Raw genomic sequence first — 14,406 nt, forward strand, 5'->3', positions numbered from 1 at the left:
ACAACAGCCTGGAGGCCAGGGGTGGTAGGGAGGGGAATGGGAAAGTCCCTAGGAGACCAGAAGCCCTGGGCTCAAGGCCACAGAAGCTAGCCAGACTCCCCGACCTGCTTCCAGCCACCTAGTCATTTCCCTCCCCAGCTGCAACCCCTACCCCCAGGGCTTTAGTGGGAGAGGGTGGGAGGGGAGCTCTGGGATCCAGTGACATGGTTACAGGACACCATCTGACGTGCAACATGACCCAGGTGAAACGTAAGCTTGCAGGCAGAGTCCCAGGGCCCCACTCGGCGGGTTTGTGGGCCTGTCTGGGCTGCCAGCCGAACCTGTGCCCCCTTCTCTGGCTCTAAGCTCACAGTGGCTTCCTAGAAGGTCCCAGAACCAGAGCCTCCAGAAGTCTCTGCAGGCCCTCCGGTTCTAAAGGCTGGGGGACAAAGCTTGGCTCAACAGAATCTGAGCACCAGAGCTGCCACTGAGATATGGACCCAGGAAACACTACACAGAGGCCGAAGGTCCTGGGTACTCATCCCAGCACCGTCACTTACTAGCTGTGTGACCAGGTCTGGTGGTCCCTCCCTGTCCCAGCTTCCCCTTGGGAAACAGAACATTTGCCTTCCATGGATGCTATGAGGACCCAAAGACAGAGCTGGGGTCAAAGGGCTTTGAAGACCCCATGGGGGTGACCCTGAAAGCTGCAGGAACAAGAGTGAGCCCCCTGCTCCCTTTATGGCCAGCACCTGGCCTCCAGGCCCCCGAGACTGTCCCTGCCCCCAGTGAAGCCCTCTGTTCCCAGTCACTGTACCCTCTTTTGCCCCCAGCAATCTTGGACCCCAAGACAGAAACTTGGTTCTATCTCTGTGTTCCCCAGCACTGGGCATAGCACCAGGCACAATGCCAGTGACGGTAGGACTGAATCTCCCTGGTTCTCTCACATCCCTGATAAGCTAGGACTCTGTTCTTGGGACCACATCCCCACCTGCCCATGCCACGTACACACGTGCTTCCCCTCTGGGCCCTCCTTCAGACTACCTGCCTTCTCCAGGGCATGACTCTGACCTCACACTTTCCCACGCCCACTACCCACAGAACTTACACCTCCTGTATCCTTTCCTTTCAGGGCTATAAGAAATAAAGGGTTAATCTGTTAGACAGATTCCTAGGGCAGTGCCAAGGTAAGCAATTAATTCCTAGGATGCTGTAACCCAATATAGCAAGACTACGGGCATTTTTAGTCTAGTTCACTTTACTGAGGTATTCCCTATGGGGACCCCAACATATGGGTCAATAACCTGATGAGACAGTTACTATGATCCCCATTTTACAGAAGAGGAAATTGAGGCTCAGAAGGGAAGGAGACTTGGTGAAGGCTGCATAAGTGACAAATGGGCAGGATGGGATTGGAATCCAATCTGTCTGACTCAAAGCACCCCTGTGCCTGAGGAGCTCCCAGCCTGGCGTCGCCCCCTGCCCACCACCATACACGGGCAGGTGCCCCCCCCCACCATATACTCACACACACACCCATCTTGAACACTAGGCAGAATGACCGGAGCGCTCATGGAAACAGAATCCAGGAGGCTGGCCAGAAAGGGAAGCACCATCTCGCTGGGGCAGTGAGAAAGTTGCATGGAAGATGGGGTGTCTGAGAGGTGGAAGTAGGGGCACAGGCCCTGCCTTCAACACCCTCAGGTTCCTTCCCAGCCCCTGCCTCAGGTGACCTGTCTTCCTGGGTCTTCCCAAAGGCCTAGGGGCAGGGGAGGTAGGGGGCTACTCACATTGCCTTCATCGTCCACCACCTGGATCTGCCCAGAGTCACAGAGCTTCACCACTGCTCCGATGGGTACGTCAAATTCCTGCCCAGATCTCAGGTCCATCCAGACATAGTCCCCCTGTGGGTAAGAGAGAGTCACAGCCAGGTGAGCAGGGAGGGGGATCCAGGGCCGTCATGCCTCCCAACAGAGGCTCCTGTGCCAACCACAGGAGAGGGAAGAAAGGGCTGGAAGCCAGCTGGTGCCAGGCCCCAGGCCCAGCTCTGATCCAAGGTCTTCAATCCCTCCTCTTATCAGCTCTTACTGCCCCCATCTCACAGATAGGTAAGCAGAGGCTTGGAGCAGGAAAGAGACACCTTGGCTGGGCAACTTCACACCCAGACCTGTCCAGTGCCCAGCAATCCCCAAGGCTCTACACCTCCTACACAGATAGCAAATCTGTTGAGGTTCAGGCTGAAACACCAAGCCACCCAAACCACTTTCTCTCTGTCCTAAAGGAGGCATCCTCACAGGACACCCAAACAGCCTCCATCACCTGCAGGGGCAAGTCTCAGAGTCACAGGGGTGGGTTCCTCACGGTGACTGCTCTGAGCTGGGCCCTGCGATATGAGTCCCCCAACACTGCCCCCTGGCTTGCAGGAAGAGCCCTGACCTTGAGGGGGAGGGTGTCACGCTGTGCCCCTGCTCTTATTACATACCCAGTAAGGAACACGGAAGACAAACCCAAAACCCAGAGGCAGAGAAATGGACTTAGAACAGATGCTTTCGGCACGGGTGCATTCCGCAAATATGTACTGAGCACCTACTGAATATGAGGCACTGACTGATCTAAATACTGGGGAATCCTGCAGTGACAGTGGAGTCTGCACTGCAGCTGGGAGGAGACAGAAAACAAACAGCTGAGCAAACACGCTCACGCCATTGCTGCAGAGGATGGTGTGGACTGGGAAGGGCCCAAGCACGTGGACAGCAGAGCAGACGACAGCCCTCACAGCCCTGGGCAAGACCCAGCACCGCAGAGGCTCCCCGTCACTGGCCTGCAGGTACAACTGGGAGTTTATCCTAATCCAAACCAGAGTATTGCCCCAGAGGGTGAGAGAATGCAGACATCCTAATAAAAGGAGAATTTACCACTACCACGCGGCAGTTAGAAACAGAACAGCTGATAAAACAGAGGACAATCCAGTCACCCTGCGGGGACAGCCCAGGGTAAACGGCTCTAGGCGGGGAGGCAGGAGAACAGGTTCCAGGCTCGTCCAGGCTGGGCCTTGGACAAGTCGCTGACTAACTTGAGCCTCAGTCTCTGCCAGTGTCTGACGGGTGGGCTCAGGGAGTCTCAAGGCCAGCACCTCCCTGCCTTGGCCTCGCCCTCTTCCCTACAGAATCATCAACTCTTTTTTGGCCACAGCTGCCACTTCGTGGGAGGTTACGCACGTCAGAGACAGACTGTCAGAGACAGGCTAGCTCCGAACGTGAGCTTTCTCCCAGAAAACGGAGGGAGAATTGGAGAGCCTCTGGGGAGGAGAACTCCTATTTCCCGAGCATCTGTGCTGTGTGCCCAGGCTGCATGGCTGCTTCCCGTAAGGTGCCCCGTGTCACCCTTCTGTCCCAAACTGCGCTTCCTGACAGCCTTCAGTCACACTGAGTTCCAGGCCTCCGGCCACCGGCTGCTCATACTGCTCTTCTCCACCTGCCCGCTCCCCTGCCCACCTGTCCACAGAGAGGATGCCCACCAGTCTGTGCAGGTCTTCTGGCCTCACCCACCTCCCCATCTTCCTCCTCCATCTCTTGCCCAACTGCTGAAGAGCTCATTCATTCATCCCACAGGTATTTATGGAGAACCCCTGTGGACCCGCCCCATTCCAGCTCTGGGGACAGAGCTGTGAACAGATGGGAAAGGCAGAGTGCCTACAGCCAGATGAGGGGAGGGTGGGGGGGGACCACATCATCTCCTCAAAAGAGTTCAAGAAACTTGCCCAAATTCACCCAGCTGTTCTGTAGTAAAACTAGGAATGAAGCCCAAAGCTGACAAACGAAATCCAGTGCTCTTTCCTGACATCTCTCTGAACCCAGTTCTGTGAGCAAAACAGGAAACACTGATAGGACCCTTGGCCTTACATGGCTTGTGGGTCATGCTGGGAGCCTCAGTGGAGGGCAGAGCTGGAAGGCAAGAGTCTGAGTCACCTGTATCCCCTGACCCAGCACAGAGCCTGGCACACAGAAAAATGCATCCTGCTCAGGGAACAAAGGATAACCAAAATAAAAGAACTCATGGGATCAGGAAATGGGTGCTCAGAGAGGCTGAGCAGGGAGCTCAGAGCCTACAGAAACAATGACTAGAACTCTCCTAATCAAGAACAGTCAGGAGGAAGACAGGGACTTAAATTTCTCTTCTTCTGCTCTGGGTCTCAACTTGAAGAAAATGGCTAAAATGGCAGCTAAGAGGCCTCAGGGAAAATTCTGAGACCAGAGAACTTCTGAGGAGAGAAGTTTCCACGGTCCCAGGGTAAGTTCTTAGGGCATCAGAATGCAGGTGGGTTGGAGGAGTCTTCATTTTTACAGATGAAGAAACTGAGGCCCAAAGAAACAAAGGTACCTGGTCATAGTCATGATGGTGATGGATAAAACTGGGAGCACCTGCAGGGCAGGGCCTGGACCAAAAACAGCATGGGTTGGGAGTCCCAGCTGGGTGAGGGAAGGAAGATGGAAAAGAACAGGAACTGTCTTTGTGGGGCAGAAAGAGGGAGGAGAGCAAAGGAGTATTGGGCCCCAGGTCTTACCCCACTGACCCCTCCAATCCCCAGACCCCAGGCACTGATGCCTGCATCTGGCCCCATTCATAACCACTCCATTGTGAAGGGCGCCCCACTAGAGACTTCACCTTGAATTGAGAATCCTATTTGTGACCTGACGGGTGCCTCAGTATGGCCACATGACAGGGGGCCAGTTCCAGTTTCTCTTCTGTCACATGTGTGGCTAGAGCAGAGAGTCTCCCAGACCCCGAGTGGCGATTTCTCAGAATGGATCGATCTTAAAAGTTCTCAAAAGTACCTGGGACCCCACCCCCTTCACCAGGGAAGCTGGACACAGCCACATTGAACACACAATTTAGAAATCTTAACTGTCGGCCTTCTGCTCAGGTCACAAACAATCCCCAGGGTCCTGGGATCGAGTCCTACATCAGGCTCCTTGCTAAGCAGGGAGACTAATTCTCCCTCTGCCTGCTGTTCCCCCTGCTTGTGTGTACCCTTTCTCTCTCAAAATAAACAATATCTTTAAAAAGAAAGAACCAAAAGACTGAGATTATTCCTTGCATATTCTCAGACCACAATGCTTTTGAAACTGGAACTCAACCACAAGAAAAAGTTTGGAAAGAATTCAAACACTTGGAAGCTTAAGACCACCCTGCTTAAGAATGTTTGGATCAACCAGGAAATCAAAGAAGAACTTAAACAATTCATGGAAACCAATGAGAATGAAGACAATTCGGTCCAAAATCTATGGGATATGGCAAAGTCGGTCCTAAGGAGAAAATACACAGCCATCCAAGTCTCGCTCAAAAAATTGAAAAATCCAGAATACACCAGCTCTCTTTACACCTTAAAGAACTGGAAAAACCAACAGCAAATTAAGCCAACCCCACACACAATAAGGAAAATAACCGAGATTAGAGCAGAGATCAATGAGAGAGAAACTAAAGATGCAGTAGAACACATCAACGAAACTAGAAGCTCGTTCTTTGAAAGAATCAATAAGATCAATAAGCCACTTGCCAGACTAATCCAAAAGAAAAGAGAGGACCCAAATTAATAAGATTATGAATGAAAGGGGAGAGATCACAACTAACACCAAATAGAAGCAACCATCAGAAATTATTAACAGTCATATGCCAATAAGTTAAGCAACGTAGAAGAAATGGATGCATTCCTGGAAACCTATAAACTTCCAAGACTGAATCAGGAAGAAATTGACAACCTGAATAGACCAATATCTAGTAACGAGATTGAAGCAGTGATCAAAGACCTCCCAAAAAACAAGAGCCCAGGACCTGACGGATTCCCTGGAGAATTCCACCAAACTTTCAAAGAAGAAATAATACCTATTCTCCTGAAGCTGTTTCAAAAAACAGAAACAGGGGTGCCTGAGTGGCTCAGTGGGTTAAACCTCTGCCTTCAGCTCAGGTCATGATCTCAGGGTCCTGGATCGACCCCCACATCGGGCTCTCTGCTCAGTGGGGAGCTTGCTTCCCCCCTCTCTCTCTCTGCCTGCTGCTCTGCCTACTTGTGATTTCTCTCTTTCTGTCAAATAAATAAGTAAAAATCTTTAAAAAAAAATAGAAACAGAAGGAAAACTTTCAGACTCTTTCTATGAAGCTAGCATTACCCTGATCCCCAAACCAAGTAAAGACCCCACCAAAAAAGAGAATTTCAGACCAATATCCCTAGATGAACTTGGATGCCAAGATTCTCAACAAGATGCTAGCTAATAGGATCCAACAGTGCATTAAAAAGATTATCCACCATGAGCAGGTGGGATTTACCCCTGGGGTGCCAGGGTGGTTCAACATTCACAAATCAATCAGTGTGAGAACAAATCAATAGGAGAAGGGAGAAGAACCATATTGTCCTCTCAATTGATGCAGAAAAAGCATTTGACAAGATACAGCATACGTTCCTGATTAAAATGCTTCAAAGTTTAAGGATAGAGGGAACATTCCTCAACTTCATAAAATCTACCTATGAAGAACCCACAGTGAATATCACCCTCAATGGAAAAAAGCTGACAGCCTTCCCTTTGAGATCAGGAACCCTACAAGGATGCCCACAATCGCCACTCCTGTTCAACATAGTATTAGGAGTTCTAGCAAGAGCAATCAGACAACAAAGAGAATTAAAAGGTATTCAAATTGGCAAAGAAGTCAAACTCTCTCTTCACAGATGACACAATACTTTATATGGAAAATCCAAAAGACTCCATCCCCAAACTACTAGAACTCATACAGCAATTCAGTAATGTGGCAGGATACAAAGTCAATGTACAGAAATATGTTGCTTTCTTATACACTAAAAATGAAAATACAGAAGGGGAAATTAGAGAATCGGTTCCATTTACTATAGCACCAAGAACCATAAGATACCTGGGAATCAACCTAACCAAAGTAGTAAAGGATGTGTACTCAAGGGACTACAGAACGCTCATGAAAGAAATTGAAGAAGACACAAAAAGATGGGAAAGCATTCCATGTTCATGGATCGGAAGAATAAACATTGTTTAAATGTCTACACTCGGGGTGCCTGGGTGGCTCAGTGGGTTAAGCCTCTGCCTTCGGCTCCGGTCATGATCTCAGGGTCCTGGGATCGAGCCCCACATCGGGCTCTCTGCTCAGCAGGGAGCCTGCTTCCCTTCCTCTCTCTGCCTGCCTCTCTGCCTACTTGTAATCTCTCTCTGTCAAATAAATAAATAAAATCTTTATTTAAAAAAAATGTCTGGGGCGCCTGGGTGGCTCAGAGGGTTAAGCCTCTGCCTTCAGCTCAGGTTATGGTCTCAGGGTCCAGGGATCAAGTCCCACATCAGGCTCTCTGCTCAACAGGAGCCTGCTTCTTTCTTAAAAAAAAAAAAAAAAAAAAAAAAAGTCTACACTGCCTGGGGTCATCTATACTTTCAATGCCATTCTGATCAAAATTCCGGCATTTTTCAGTGCTGACACAAACAATCCTAAAATTTGTATGGAACCAGAGGAGACCCTGAATTGCTAAGGAAATGTTGAAAAAGAAAAATAAAACTGGGGGCATCACGTTACCTGATTTCAAGCTTTACTACAAAGCTGTGTCCACCAAGACAGCATGGTACTGACACAAAAACAGACACATAGATGAGTGGAACAGAGTAGACAGCCCAGATATGGACCTGCAATTCTATGGCCAACTAATCTTCAACAAAGCAGGAAAATATATACAGTGGAAAAAAGATAGTCTCTTCAATAAATGGTGCTGGGAAAATTGGACAACTTTGTTTAGAGGAATGAAACTCGACCTTCTCTTACACCCTACACAAAGATAAACTCAAAATGGATAATAGACCTCAACATGAGGCAGAAATCTATCAAAATCCTAGAGGAGAACATAGTCAATAACCTCTTCGACATCAGCCACAGCAATTTCTTTAAAGACATGTCTCCAAAGGCAAAGGAAAAAAAAGTGAAAATGAAGTTTGGGACTTCATCAAGATCAAAGGCTTCTGCACAGCAAAGGAAACAGCCAGCAAAACAAAGAGGCAACCCACGGAATGGGAGAAGATATTTGCAAATGACACTACAAAGGGTTGATATTCAAGATTTATAAGAATTCCTCAAACTCAATACCCAAAAAATAGATAATCGTGTCAAAAAATGGGCAGAAGACATGAGCAGACACTTCTCTAAAGAAGACATACAAATGGCTAACAGACACGTGAAAAAATGTTCATCATCATTAGCCATCAGGGAGATTCAAATCAAAACCACATTGATATACCACCTAACACCAGTTAGAACGGCCAAAATCAACAAGACAGTAAATAACATGTGTTGGAGAGAATGTGGAGAAAGGGGAACCCTCTTACACTGTTGGTGGGAATGCAATTTGGTGCAGCCACTTTGGAAAACAGTGTGGAGATTCCTTAAGAAATTAAAAACAGGGCTACCCTATGACCCTGCTATTGCACTATTGGGTATTTACCCCAAAGATGTAGTGAACAGAAGGGCCATCTGTACCCCAATATTCATAGCAGCAATGACCACAGTTTCCAAACTGTGGAAAGAACCAAGATGCCCTTCAATGGACGAATGGATAAGGAAGATGTGGTCCATATACACTATGGAGTATTATGCCTCCAGCAGAAAGGATGAATACCCAACTTTTCTATCAACATGGGAGGGACTGGAAGAGATTATGCTGAGTGAAGTAAGTCAAGCAGAGAGAGTCAATTATCATATGGTTTCACTTACTTGTGGAGCATGAGAAATAACATGGAGGACATGGGGAGATGGAGAGGCGAAGTGAGTTGGGGGAAATTGGAGGGGGAGACAAACCATGAGAGACTGTGGACTCTGAGAAACAATCTGAGGGTTTTGGAGGGGTGGAGGTGGGGGGTTGGGTGAGCCTGGTGGTGAGCATTAAGGAGAGCATGTATTGCATGGAGCACTGGGTGTGGTGCATAAACAACGAATCTTGGAACACTGAAAAGATAAAATTAAATTTAAAAAAAGAAAGAAAAGAAAGAGAGAGATCTTGGTTCCAGTCCCAGCTCTGCCACTAAAACTGGGTGACTTTGGGTAAGCCTTTCTGTCTCTCTGGGCCTCAGTGCTCACAGTGTTCACCCACTCAGAGTCAGGGCACAGGAAGAGGAGAGAGCCCACAAGCCTTCACGTCCCCCCACCTGCCCTCCCAGGCGTGCAGCCCAGTGTGGATGAACACCAACTTCCAACAGGGCCTTGGCCCCTAATGCCCCTTCCCTTCTTGGGGCAGGGCCTAGGGCTCAGTCCCCCTTGGTGGGATGAAAAGGAATCTGTCTCAGGATCTGTTTTCCCCTCTCATCCTCATAATCACTCTGGGACACTGGCTTTAGTAGCCCTATTTTCACAGGTGGGAAAGGTGAACCAAATGCCTTGTCAAGGGCCCCTGTGAGCGAGAAGTCTCCAGTTGCTAACCTCAGGTGGTAGAGGGGACCCACAGCCATGCTCTGATGCCGGTGAACCAGCCAGACCAGAAGCATCTCCCTGAGTCCCCTCCGAGCACCTGGAGATGCATCCTGCTCCAGACCCTAGAGAGCTGGGGAAGCCCCTTCTGGGATCTGGCCCCTCCATCTTGGGTGAATGCAAAAGCTCCAGGCACAAGGAGGGGCGGCCAGGGCCAAGTTAACGCTGGGAATCAAGGATGGTACGCCCCACCAGAGGGCCCTGTCCGTGTGCACCCTGGCGCTAGGGGCCACCACCCAGTTCCCACCAGGAGGGGAAACAGAGGCCCGGGGCGCCTTGCCCCGGGTGCACCCTCCCCCTCCCAGCACAGGCCTCACCGGCAGGACCGCATAACTCTTCAGCGCGTGGTTCAGGGTGCGCACTAGCGCCCACTTGCCCCGCTGCTTGGCGCGCGCTTCGGAGGGGTCGGAGGGGTCGGAGGGGTCGGCGGGGTTGGCCGATTCGGCCGGGTCGGCAGAGGGCTCCATGGCGCGCAGGGTCTGGCAGCGGCTCCGGTGGCAGCACGTCTCGGCTCAGGCTCCCTAATTCACCTAATCCCGTGCGCGCCGCCCGCCGGGGAACCCTAAACCCGGCCATCTGCCGCGGGCCCATGGCAACGGCGGCTTAGGTGACGCCCGCGGGCGGGACCTGGGAGGGGGCGCCGGCTCTGGCCTGGCCCTCTCGGGTCTGCACCGGACCCCCCACCACCTGATCGTGGGGATGCCCAGTCGGTTTCACCCAGACCACCATGTGTGGCGCCCTGGGAACCGAACTGCGGCCCTCATTGCAAACGAGGCACTTGGAACCTCACCAGGACTACAATTTTGGAGAAAAATCTGTACATTTTCTATGGAAAGCAACCTGGGGATGTTATGGAGGAGAATGCAATAAACCATGAATTTTTTAGCCGGATGGGAAGGTGCCTGAAAGATCCTTCTATCTCCCTGGCTGCCTCTACAAAGCCACAGCAGCTAAACTGTCTTCCGGGGGTGGGAGGAACAGGAGATGGAAGCTTCTGAACAGTTCGTTTCTGGTCCTCCCCTCTCAGCCATGAGACTAGCCAGCTGGTGATCTCCAGGAGCCAGAGGTAGCACAGAGGCCTGGGGGAGGGTGTCCCCTGGTTCTCCAGGACAGCAGGCACCAAGCTGGGCTCCTGTGTCTGGCAGCCACACAGGACTGGGCACCTGGCTCAGGTCCATGCTGGGCTGTGGGCCACAGTGACCACCATCCTATCCAGAATGCTCAGGCCCCATGACTCTCCTCCTCCTCCCTTCTCCTCTCTCCCTCTCTCTCTTCTCTCTTTGAGGCCTGTTGTTTCCATATTTGGCCTGTGGCATTGTCTGGAATCCGGGAAGCCTAACTGGTCCCACAAAAACTGGTCCCACTAACTGGACCACTATGGGGAGTAAGGAGAATGGTAGGAAGGAGACCGTGATCCTCACACAGAACTCAGAGCTGCCCCCACTGGACCTGGACTTCCTTATACCCCCAACCCCATCTCAGCCTCAGGGACCCAGACTCTGCCACCTGGCACCAGCCAACTGACGGCAGCTGTTCCCACCTACTTCCTGTGCCCGTTCAGGGACCCTGCTCTTGGGAGAGGTCCTCCCCCTTGCTAAGCACGGAATAAACACACCCACCCTGGCCCATCGCCCACCCATGGGTGTCCATGGGAAAGGGACCTTCAGACACAGGAAGGTGGTGGGGGTAGGGGCTTCCAGGATTCCTTCCATTTGTCCATTTAACCAACCTTCTCAGGCTTCCATCCTCAGAGCTTAGGGGGCACCACCCTCAGAACTCCCAGCCTGAACCTGGACAGACCCAGACCCAGATAAGGCTAATACCACCAGATGAGGAATGGATTTGTCCTGGAGAGGCAGGACAGCATGGCCACTGAGCGGTTGGACTCAGGACCCCGACAGCTTAGGTTCATCCTGGCTAGGCAGCTCAAACTGTGTAAACCCGGGCAAGCTCCTCAAGCCGTACGTGCTTTTGTTTCTGCATGTGTGGGATGACAAGAGAGCGGCACTGCAGTTGCCTGCGAGGATTAAAAGGTTTGTGTGTGTAACTCACTCATTCATGCCTATTAGAACAAATGGCTGTGTGAGTATTGCTTAGATCACGTGAGAGCAAGTCGTGTTAGGGGCGACACCTGGGTGTTTTGATTATTTTTGGCAGACATGAGAGGGAAGGGCACTCCAGAAGAGGGAACAGCAAAGCACAGAGAAGCAGAGGTAGGAAGAAAGAGATGATAAAACAGGTCTGGTGGATGGAGAGAGGCCCCCTTAGGGAGACTGGAGCAAGTATTGACCCACTACTCAACACCATGCACCAGGCCACCCTGAGCCAAAGCCTGGGAAGAGACCCCTTCCCAGGCAGCAAGCACCCCGGGTCTGAAAGGCAAGTCTTACACCCCCGTGACTCACTGTGGCGTCACCACACCATCTCCCAAACCAGTGCCTCACTGCTGCTCCAGCCTCATCTGCCGCGGCCTTGAACAGATTGGACAGGGTCTCCCTCTCCTCTCCTTTGCTTCTGTGAGTCCTCTGCCAGGAATGTTTCACCCCACTGGCTGCTTCCCTGCCCCCGCCCAGCCACTAGGCTCCTCAGAGCCACCAGCCACCTGTTCTCCACACACACACCCCCGCCCCCACTGCCACCTTTTCTGTACTTTGGTGCCTCACACAAACTCAGACTCGTGGTGCTGCCCTCACCCCACCCTACCCCCATCCAGGCCAATTCTGGCCAGGTGGGGAGACTGAGGTTCAGAGGGGTTAAAGAGACTTACCCAAGGATACACATACCAAGTTGAGACAAAAAGCTTTCATTTAGTAACTGTGTCAACTTTCATGAGCAAGGGATGTCAAGGAAGATGGGAAAAAAGGAAACTCAAGAACTTATTCCTTTAGAGAAACACTAAAAAATGTGGCAAAAACTGTCAGAACCACCTGTACTAGACCTTTAGAAAATATTCAAATGTTTATAGTAACCAACAGATCATTTAATAAAGAGAAAAGTGACTGAACCCCAGCAGGAGAGCTTTGTGGAGTTCTAACCAACCCCCCCCCCATACCCCTGTCTTGGCAATCTTGAAGATGTAGGCCCACATCCCTGGTGTGGGTTCTTGGGGCCAGAAGCAGAACAGACATGTTATCAAAGAATTATGGTTGTTTTAACCTGTCTGGGAACTCCTTAAGGGAATAATACACAAGGCTTGCCTTTATTCCCTAACTTGGAACTTCTGCAGGGTGGTGGGGCAGTTAGGGAGGGCTCTGGTCAAAAACATTCAAAAACAGATGAACTAGCCCCTGCCACATGAGGGGGAAAAATCAGTTGGAAAAAACAAGAGACACTCCAGAAATCCTGGCAGAAAGACAGGGCAATATGGGTTTTAAAAGTTTCCTGCACATGCGAGGTAATCTAGAAAACCTCATATACGCACAGGATTGGAAGGATGTTCAGAAAAAGTCCAAGAACACCCTAAGTGCTTACCTTCAACTGACCTCAAGCTCCGTGTACACAGGGAAGTGAAGGCTAAGGCAGGGGTGTAAATGGCCTGAGCACTGAAGGCATGCTCCAACACACGCCCGCACATACACACGCCCAGCCCAGCTGCAGGACTGAGAGTTTTTTGTTTAGCTTTTGGTCCTAGGGGTTTTCAGAATTTCAGTGACCACACACAGCAAATAAGACGGTCTTCACTGGGGCGCCTGGGTGGCTCAGTGGGTTAAGCCGCTGCCTTCGGCTCAGGTCATGATCTCAGGGTCCTGGGATCGAGTCCCACACCGGGCTCTCTGCTCAGCGGGGAGCCTGCTTCCTCCTCTCTCTCTCTGCCTGCCTCTCTGCCTGCTTATGATCTCTCTCTGTCAAATAAATAAATAAAATCTTTAAAAAAAAAAAAAGACGGTCTTCATAAAGATAGTTTATAGACATGTCACTGAACAGAACTGCAACAGCCCCAACAAACTGGAGAGAGAGGGGAGAACTGGACTTCCAGAGTTATCATGTTACCTTTGTGATGTCAAGTTTTCAAAAAAGAAAAAAGAGAAGTCCGTAACAAAAAGTTATGAGGCATGCAAAGAAACAAGTATGGAGCATTCATAGGTAAAAGGAAATTAATAGAAACTTTCCCTGAGGAAGCTCAGATATTGGACTTTATAGACAGAGATTTTTCTCAACTACCTTAAATGTAGTTGAAGAATGGAAGGAAACCAGAACATCTCACCAAATAAAGAGTATAAATAAAGGGATAGAAATTATTATGCATCACATGTTGGGAAATAACAAATATGAAAACCTCACTAGAGGGGTTCAACAGCAAATTTGAATAGGCCGAAGGAAGAATCAGCAAACTTGAAGATAGATTAATTGAGATTATCCAATCTGCGGTATAGGAAGGGAAAAAAAAGAATTAGGAAAAGGGAGCAGAACCTAGGAAACCTAAGACTTCTTTGTGACATGGTAGACCAACGTCTGTGTAGTGGGAATCCCAAAGGAGAGGAGAAGAGAAAGGGGCAAGAAGGATATTAGAAGAAATAATTGTCAAAAACGAAGATCCAAATCTTCATATCCAAATAGCTCAGTAATTTCCAAGTAGGATGAGCTCAAAAAGATCTACCTTGAGTCTTACCCATAATAATCAGACAGCTAAAACAACAAAATAAAAGGCATCCAAATTGGTAAGGAATTAGTAAAATCATCACAATTTGCAGGCAACATGATATAGAAAACCCCAAAGACTCCACCAAAAAACTACTAGAACTGATAAATAAATTCAGTAAGGTCATGGGATACAAAATCAATATACAGAAATCCACTGCATTTCTATACACCAATAATGAAGCAGCAGAAAGAGAAATTAAGAAAACAATTCCATTTACAATTACACCCAGAATAATAAAATACTTCAGAATAAACTAAACCAGGGAG

At 49.8% G+C, this 14,406-nt stretch overlaps 1 protein-coding gene across 3 annotated transcripts in view; it reads right to left on the reverse strand.

Moving 5' to 3' along the window:
* The window catches only part of MYO7A (myosin VIIA), an 83,592-nt gene that overhangs the window by 61,310 nt on the left and 7,876 nt on the right, over positions 1-14,406 (reverse strand). For all 3 annotated transcript variants that reach the window (XR_006385657.1, XM_044258471.1, XM_044258470.1), the window contains exon 2: positions 1,770-1,883. Coding sequence is in view for 2 of the 3 variants with exons in the window: in XM_044258471.1 (XP_044114406.1) it covers positions 1,770-1,883 (114 nt within the window). In the remaining variant the exon portion in view is untranslated. The remainder of the gene's footprint in view (positions 1-1,769; positions 1,884-14,406) is intronic.

This window comes from Neovison vison, chromosome 7, assembly GCF_020171115.1.
Source record: "Neovison vison isolate M4711 chromosome 7, ASM_NN_V1, whole genome shotgun sequence".
Classification (NCBI taxonomy): Eukaryota; Metazoa; Chordata; class Mammalia; order Carnivora; family Mustelidae; genus Neogale; species Neogale vison.